The 7,500-nt window shown below is 55.3% G+C and overlaps 4 protein-coding genes across 4 annotated transcripts in view; 1 reads left to right on the top strand and 3 right to left on the bottom strand.

The window, feature by feature from the left end:
* Positions 1–1,245, bottom strand: part of PTSG_07469 (uncharacterized protein) — a 2,707-nt gene extending 1,462 nt beyond the window's left edge. The window contains exons 1-5 of the mRNA XM_004990917.1: positions 1,153–1,245; positions 929–994; positions 510–599; positions 217–310; positions 5–69 (exon numbers count right to left, since the gene is read on the bottom strand). Coding sequence (XP_004990974.1) covers positions 5–69; positions 217–310; positions 510–599; positions 929–994; positions 1,153–1,197 — 360 coding nt within the window. The 5' untranslated portion in view covers positions 1,198–1,245. The remainder of the gene's footprint in view (positions 1–4; positions 70–216; positions 311–509; positions 600–928; positions 995–1,152) is intronic.
* Positions 1,246–1,266: 21 nt separating this feature from the next.
* PTSG_07468 (uncharacterized protein) lies at positions 1,267–2,715 on the top strand. The gene is made up of 2 exons (XM_004990916.1): positions 1,267–1,978; positions 2,286–2,715. The coding sequence occupies exons 1-2, from the start codon at positions 1,307–1,309 to the stop codon at positions 2,544–2,546; spliced, it is 933 nt and encodes a 310-aa protein (XP_004990973.1). The 5' UTR covers positions 1,267–1,306; the 3' UTR covers positions 2,547–2,715.
* PTSG_07467 (uncharacterized protein) lies at positions 2,666–5,067 on the bottom strand. The gene is made up of 7 exons (XM_004990915.1): positions 5,003–5,067; positions 4,719–4,821; positions 4,482–4,567; positions 4,133–4,247; positions 3,855–3,963; positions 3,515–3,608; positions 2,666–3,082 (listed from the first exon to the last, which is right to left on the bottom strand). Exons 1-7 carry the CDS (start codon positions 5,032–5,034, stop codon positions 2,866–2,868), a joined length of 756 nt encoding a protein of 251 aa, XP_004990972.1. The 5' UTR covers positions 5,035–5,067; the 3' UTR covers positions 2,666–2,865.
* A 588-nt stretch (positions 5,068–5,655) lies between these two features.
* The window catches only part of PTSG_07466 (uncharacterized protein), a gene marked incomplete at both ends in the record, with an annotated part of 8,682 nt that continues 6,837 nt past the window's right edge, over positions 5,656–7,500 (bottom strand). Inside the window, 6 exons of the mRNA XM_004990914.1 lie at positions 5,656–5,719; positions 5,892–6,019; positions 6,196–6,273; positions 6,494–6,560; positions 6,760–6,910; positions 7,300–7,495. Coding sequence (XP_004990971.1) covers positions 5,656–5,719; positions 5,892–6,019; positions 6,196–6,273; positions 6,494–6,560; positions 6,760–6,910; positions 7,300–7,495 — 684 coding nt within the window. The remainder of the gene's footprint in view (positions 5,720–5,891; positions 6,020–6,195; positions 6,274–6,493; positions 6,561–6,759; positions 6,911–7,299; positions 7,496–7,500) is intronic.

Raw genomic sequence — 7,500 nt, 5'->3', positions numbered from 1 at the left:
GTACCCGAACATCCCAGTCAAAGTCAACAACGCAGGCCTCTCCCACGGCGCAGGCTTTGCGAATCAAGGCTGCAGCAGTAATGATTTGGAGAGAGGGACGAGCGGCACGTGAGGCAACGGTGAACCGGACACACACGAGGAAGATACGAGGGCGTTCACAGTCCACAACAGGTGCGAGCGTGCACATGCGTGAAACGGCAATCGCACGGTGAGTACCCTTGTGCAGATCGTTCGAGCGCGCATCCAAGCACGCGCGAACAACGGCGCCCTTGGCGCTCGGCAGACCAGACTGCTCCAATGCTTTCACAACCTGCAACCATGCACACACACACACATTGAGTACACGAGGCGAAGTAACTTGCACGCACGCGCACACGCACGCACACACGCACACGCACACGCACACGCACACGCATGCACATACGCACACATACACACACATACACACACACATACACAAGAGACGGGACATGCATGACGACACGCTGCATTCAGCATGTACTTTCCACCTCTTCTGTGCCATTCTCTCGTCCAAATTGCTTCTCGATGGCCTGCGTCAGTGTGTTCACGGTCGAGGTCCACTGTTGCAGGGAGAGCCCCTGTCCAGGTTGGTTGGTAATTGGGTGTTGGTTGGCACACGCATGCGTCAGTCACGCAGTGCAATCAGCTCAACAGGCCCAAACACCGCTAAACCTCGCTCGCACACACACACACACACACACACACACACACACACACACACACACACACACACACACACACACACACACACACACACACGCATGCACTTTCACGCACACGCATGCACTTTCACGCACACGCATGCACTTTCACGCACACACACACACGCATACGCATACGCACACACACACACGCACACGCACACGCACACGCATACACACACACACGCACGCACAAACACACTGACAGTGGCGATGCCGGAGAATGAGGGAGGGTCTTGGCCGCAAACGCCATCAATCACGCCGTGCACAAGCTGTCACGTTGCAAAAGGTGTGTTTGTGTGTATGTGCATGTGTATGTGTGTTAGAGAGAGAGTGTGTGTGTGTGTGTGAAAGTGTTGAGCACAACATGAACCAAGGCAGAAACGATAGTGCACACCACAGGCCACAGTGCACGCCACCGCCAACCAACCTGCTGTGCTGCTGCATCCTCCACGCTCGCAAACGCCTCCATCATCTTCGTTGCTGCTGCTCGATTCACAAACAAGGGGTTAATCTTGCATGGAATCAAATTTCAGAATTTGAATGCCGAAGAAGGACTGAACGTGTGTGTTTGGAGTGTGAGGATGGTGAGCAGGGTGGCGAGCACCACCGCCACTCAGGCCACTCATCGCGTTGGTGCTGCATCAGCAGCAGGGACGGCTGCGAGGAGGCTGGTGCGTGCTTGGCGCATGGCGTTGGAGGAGCTTGGCGACCCCGCTGATGCAGAGGCCATGAAGCAGTACATGAAGGGAGTGGCGCCTTTCTTCGGAGTAAAATCTGTGGCGCGACGGAGCGTAGCGAACGCAGCAAAGTCGCAGGCGGCGCTGTCGCCTGACCTCACACGGGACTGGGGCTTTTACGTGGCCGTGATGGACACCGCACTAGACGAGGAGGAGCGCGAACTCCACTACTGCGCCGTGGACCTACTCAGCTCCGCGCAAGCAAAGAAATGCCTGGTACAGCTGGATGCTGAAGCTGCCTCAGCCCAGATTGACGGCGCGCTCAGGCGCTGGGTGACCACGAAACCGTGGTGGGATACCGTGGACTTGCTGGCGTCCCACGTCGGTGGCGCGTTCTGGCAGCACCACACGCCACAGATGCGGGAACACATGCGCTTGTGGCTGAAATCAGACAGCCTGTGGCAGCAACGCACTGCCATCTTGTGCCAGCTCAAGCAGAGACACAGCACAGACAAGGCATTCCTCTTCGAAGCCTGCAGCTCCCTCATGGGTGGCACTGAGTTCTTCATCAACAAGGTGGCCACAGCAGACGCATGCACATGGTGTGCAGGTGCATACCATGTGGTGTGTGTGTGTGTTTGTGTGCGTGTGTGCGTGGGTGTGCGTGTGTGCTTGTGTTTGTTTGTGGGGGTGTTTGTGACTGTGGGTGTGGGTGTGTGTGCGGTTTGAGTGCTTGAGTGAGTGTGACTTTGTGGTTTCGTGTGGTTTCTGGTTGCAGCAAATGCCATGCAACGTTGAACGACGGACAGGGGCATGCGAGTATACAGTCGTTCATTCACTCATGCACTCGTTCACTTGCGTGTTGCCAATACCACCTTCTCAGGCAATTGGGTGGGCGCTTCGGAATTACGCGCGCGTGAACGCCGAGGCCGTTCAGGCGTTTGTGGCGCAGCACGACGAGCGCATCTCCGCGCTCTCCAGGCGCGAAGCCCTCAAGCATATTGGACCTGGTAGTGCTGGCAGCGAGAAGGAAAAAACGGACAGGAAGAAGGACAAGAAGACGGACAACGCGACACAGAAGAGACACCAGCGCGCAAATGCCAAGCGGAAGGCAGCGAGCACAGCCACGCGCTCAAAACGATGACAAATTGGCGTGTGTGTGTGTCTGTCTATGTGTCTGTCTGTCTGTCTATGTGTGCGTGTCTGTCTGTCTATGTGTGTGCGTCTGAGTGCGTGTGTGTTGGCAAGTAGCAACATAAGCAGTCGCTTGTTGATTGCGTTTACATGTGATTCTGAATGAAAAGAGCCTACGATAGTCACGAGTGAGAAAGCCAAAGCAAGCAAGCACGGGTGCAAAGAAAGACACGGGCAGACACAGGTAATAACAGACGGCCTACGATGCAGGAGCGACGCAGACACGACGACAAGCCAAGCGGGAAAGCAGAGAGGGGCTGATAACAAAACTAAGCAACACGACCACCACCACCACCACCACCACCACCACCACTGGCGCCAGTGTCTGTGCCACTGTTACTGTTGTCCACATGCTCGTCGCCAATTTCAAGGGCACTGAGCAACGTCTCGCCCTGCGCCCGGTGTTCAACGAAGCTCAAGTACACGTTCCACACCATCGACACAACGCCGCCAAACGCAACACGCGTGTGCGCAGGAAAAAAGGTCCTAAAGATGAAGGCGGTGAGGACAGGCATCGTGGATGACCGGAAGTAAGTGTGTGTGTGTGTGTGCGTGTGTGTGTGTGTGTGTGTGTGTGTGTGTGTGTGTGTGTGTGTGTGTGTGTGTGTGTGTGTGTGTGTGTGTGTGTGTGTGTGGGTGGGTGGGTGTGTGGGTGTGTGTGTGGGTGTGGGTGTGTGTGTGTGTGTGTGTGTGTGTGTGTGTGTGTGTGTGTGTGTGTGTGTGTGTGTGTGTGTGTGTGTGTGGTGTGGGTGTGGGTGTGGGTGTGGGTGAGTGAGAGAGTATCATGGCAGGTGGATGCGGGTTAATCACGACAGACAACAGCCCAGAGTTTGGCAATCGCCTCCTCTCCCCGTCCGTGCTCTCTCGTGTCCCCTCACACATGATGCCGCAAGGGAGATAGGTTGCACGACAACTCACCATGTCATAACATTGCATGGTGACCAGAACATCCAACTGGAGCGCAGCGTGTTCCACAGCTCTGCTCGCAGCTTTTCCTTTGCCGCCTCGGCAACTGCAGCAGGCACCATAAGGCACGTGCGTGAGCCAAAAGCGACAGACAGCCAAGTGCGTGTGTCTGTGTGTCTGTGTGTCTGTGTGGGGGGAGGGAACGCATTGTCCCGGCATCCGCACACACACACACACACACGTACATACAGGCACACACATACATACAGGCACGCGCACACGCGTGCACACACACACACACACATACGCACACAGGCACACGTCTTCGCGCACGCAACCTCTGACGCCGCACCTTTGCCCAAGTCTGTCGTTCCCAAGATGAGGACCTCCTCGATGGCCGTAACGCCAGACAAAAACGTCGTGTTGGTTAAGGGCTGTGCAAACACCGCCGTTGTGGCCACCTGCATGCGGGTGACAGCATGCGCATGTGCTGAGCACGTGAGAGGTCGATACACCGTCGTAAACGTTGCAGGCAGCGCCCAGTGTCTTTGTACGCAACCAACTTCCATGCGACCGTGGCGTTGTTGTGAAGCAAGCGAACAAGCGCCCACAGTGCACTTGCGAACAGACCTTGCCAGCCACACCGAGGAGGCGGTGGGGCGCAGCAGCGAACAGCAGATCCATGCGCCGGAACCAGATGGTCCAGAAAATCCCCATCAACGCAGACCAGGTTGTCATCACACTCCTGCATGGCGTGAGGTGGGGTGGTGAGGAAAGGGCAACAGGGCAGTGGATTTTGTGTGTGCATGAGAGAGTGCCGCGAGAGAGAGAGAGAGAGAGAGAGAGAGAGTGTGTGTGTGTGTGTGTGTGTGTGAGTGTGTGTGTGTGTGTGTGTGTGAGTGTGTGTGTGTGTGTGTGAATAACTGTAAGCACGTGCGTGGACATGCGAAACAAACGCCGTTGTGATTGTGTGTCTCACGTGCGCGCGAGGTCAAGATGCAGGCCCTGTGGAAACAGCGGGTTCTTAGGGATGATGGTGTGGCGCACGTGACCTTTCGGCAAGCTCTGTGGGGGGGCAAGGCAATCATGTGCATAGAGGTGAGTGCGTGGCAGTGCAGGGTTCGATTCTGACACCATGTTGTGGAACCAACACAGCACACACACACACACGCATGCACACACACACACATACACACACACGCACACAAATACGCACGTCTTCCAGGCGTTGCTGGGCGATGGTGTCTCCAATGGCCATAAGGACGGCGCTGGTGCCCATGTTGGTTCGAATTGGCCTGGTTCGCAAGTTGTGCATGTACCTTGGCGTCGTGGTGCAGGTTGGTTTGTGGTGCATAATAGGATGATGATGAGCCTATGACGAACAAACATTGTGAAGAAGTGGCACGGCAAATCAAACAAAAGAGGGCACGGCACATTACCGCCAGCGCCACACAAATCCTGGGCACGGAAGAACAGAAGCACTCACAACTCACAACTCACCATGCAACAACCCTCCTTGCCATGGTCGTCATGCTGAGCGAGGTGCTGTTGTGCTGTATTGTGCAAGAAGGCAGAAATGGAAGCAGTTTTGTAGGAGTGAGAGAGGACTTTCAAGGAACCACGTGTTTACGGCTTTGTGTGCAAGAGAACAGGTTTCTTTTGCTTTGCATGGTACATCGATGTGCAAGTGCGCGCTTGTGTGTGTGTGTGTGTGTGTCTGTGTCTGTGTGCTTTGCGTGTGTGTACGTATGTATGTGTGTATGCGTGCATGCACGCCCTCTTGGTCCTTGGGTAAGTAAGATGCAGAGAGAACAGCACAGTGATAAACCTTCTAAATCACCACGCCGTACTCTTTGCTTGTTTGTTTGTCATTCGTGTGTTATGTCAGTTCCTTCCATCGATCGTTTATCCAGTTTCATCCCTACCCCCCCCCTCTCATGTTCAACCGTTATGTTGGAATCCTTCCTGTTGCTTTTTCGTTGCTGTTGCTGTTGTGTTGTACACACACACACACCCTTCACAGCCCTCATCCTTCAATACCAAACCACTGTTTCATAGCACACCTTGTATTGATTCGACACAATCACACGACCTCACAACTACTCCACCGACAGCATGTCCAACACACCCATTCCCCATTCATTTCACTCCACTCACACAGCAGTAAGGGTGCAAGGCAGAATGGCCGCCAGCGGAAGGATGTTGGCATTCGGCAGCCTGAAAAAGACAAGCCATGCACGTGAGAAAATGTACATGTGCGCACACACAGGCAACGCAACGGGCCTCCACACCCACTCTGACACTCTCACACGGAGCCACGACAAGATGTACATCCCTCCCTTAACAGTCACTCATTGCACGCACCCTAATACCGCGTGCGACAACTCACTTGTGTGGGCGCCGTGGGTCAAGGGCTGTGCTTTGTTCGGTGCCCTGTGGAAGCTCGTACTTGATGGGCCAGTCCCAGCGCTCCAAACCGCCACACCCACCATTCCGCACACGCGATATCACATCATCCTACACGCAGAAACACACGCGCGCATATACATTAGGGGGGGGGGTGGAGGCGTACGTGCACACACACCGTGGGTGAGTACAAGGAGACATAATCAAACAGCAGCAGCCGCCCACACAGCGCATCGCATACACGTCCAAGTGCAGTCTCACGGAGGCGTATTGCAGCCGCTACGGACCAGGATGGGGGCGAGGATGGTGCGGACAGGCTGGTGCGCGTCCACCATTTCCAGCACCGAAGAACAAGCACTCGCAGCCTACACATGAGACAAGACAGAAACAGCACATGAAGTAAAACAAGCCATACACACACAGACAGACACACAGACGGACAGACAGACAGACAGACACGCACAGACAGACAGACAGACAGACACACACACACACCCACCCACACACACACACACACACAAGAGCCAGTGTTGCAGTCGCGCACGACACCTGAGAGGTGTTGCAGGGGAGATGGCAATGACTCACCTGTAACAGGTACGGAGCGACAACACTTGGGCGCTGGTCAAGCAGCTGCTGCGCAAGGACGAGCAAGCTGCATGCACAGAGGCAGGACGCACATGCAGGTGCGGTGACGTGAGTGCAAGTGCCAACATGCGGGCAAGTGTGTGCATGTGTGTGTGCGTGCATGTTTGTGCGCGCGCGTGTGGCTGTATGTGGGATGTATTGGGAGGGCAGTGATCAAGATCAGCCATCATTGACGCCACACACCAGACGCACGGCACGACGCGCACCAGGTGAGCTTTGGCGTTGACGCCTCTGCCATGTCGGCGAGGATGGTGTCGATCCAGGGCGAGTTGGAGAAGATGTGTTGCGATGAGGAGGACACGCACGCACTCGTCACCGCAATGGTCGCGCCCACATCCACCGGAGACGCAGTCATGCCTGAAATACACAAACACGCAAGAAGCAGCAAGATGAATATGATGGAGAGGGAGACCAACGCCGTGGATATACGCAGTGAATCGTGAAGCACACAAGCAAGGGGCAAATAAACAGACAAATGGACTGATAGGCTGGTAGGTACGGTACGCATGCACACGTTATTGACGCACATGCACATGCTACTCACCCATCCACCCACCCTCTCCTCACTTACTCACTTTTCCACTCACTCACTTACCCACTCACCCACTTAACCACTCTCACAAGCACACACACACACACACTCTCTCTCTCTCTCTCACACGCACACACAAATACACACACACACACACACAAGCACACACACGCACACTCACACACAAATACACACGAGCGTATGCAAGGCCGACCTGCGAGGCGGTTGAGTGTGCGCATGGCGAGCGCTGGCAGGCGCTGACGCATCCTGGCATCACTTCCTGGCGTCGCATGTGCTGTGGAGGCGCACACCTGCCGATCCGCCGAGTTGTCGCTCTCTCCATCTGAACACTGCTGTTGCTGCTGTCTGAAGTGGTACTGTTGCAAAAGCAAGTTCTGCAGCGCCAGCGCCTGGC

This window comes from Salpingoeca rosetta (genome assembly GCF_000188695.1).
Source record: "Salpingoeca rosetta unplaced genomic scaffold supercont1.22, whole genome shotgun sequence".
Lineage (NCBI taxonomy): Eukaryota > Choanoflagellata > Craspedida > Salpingoecidae > Salpingoeca > Salpingoeca rosetta.
This window is presented reverse-complemented; position numbering and strand designations above follow the sequence as displayed.

Bases quoted from the DNA above. Each gene is read 5' to 3' on its own strand.
- PTSG_07467 (XM_004990915.1), bottom strand. From the start codon at position 5,034: ATGACGACCATGGCAAGGAGGGTTGTTGCATG. The intron at 4,822-5,002 runs GTGAGTTGTGAG...CACGACGCCAAG, and splicing joins GCAAGGAGGGTTGTTGCATG to GTACATGCACAACTTGCGAA. The intron at 3,083-3,514 runs GTGAGTTGTCGT...CTTCATCTTTAG, and splicing joins CCATGCAATGTTATGACATG to GACCTTTTTTCCTGCGCACA.
- PTSG_07468 (XM_004990916.1), top strand. From the start codon at position 1,307: ATGGTGAGCAGGGTGGCGAGCACCACCGCCACTCAGGCCACTCATCGC. The intron at 1,979-2,285 runs GTGGCCACAGCA...CCACCTTCTCAG, and splicing joins CTGAGTTCTTCATCAACAAG to GCAATTGGGTGGGCGCTTCG.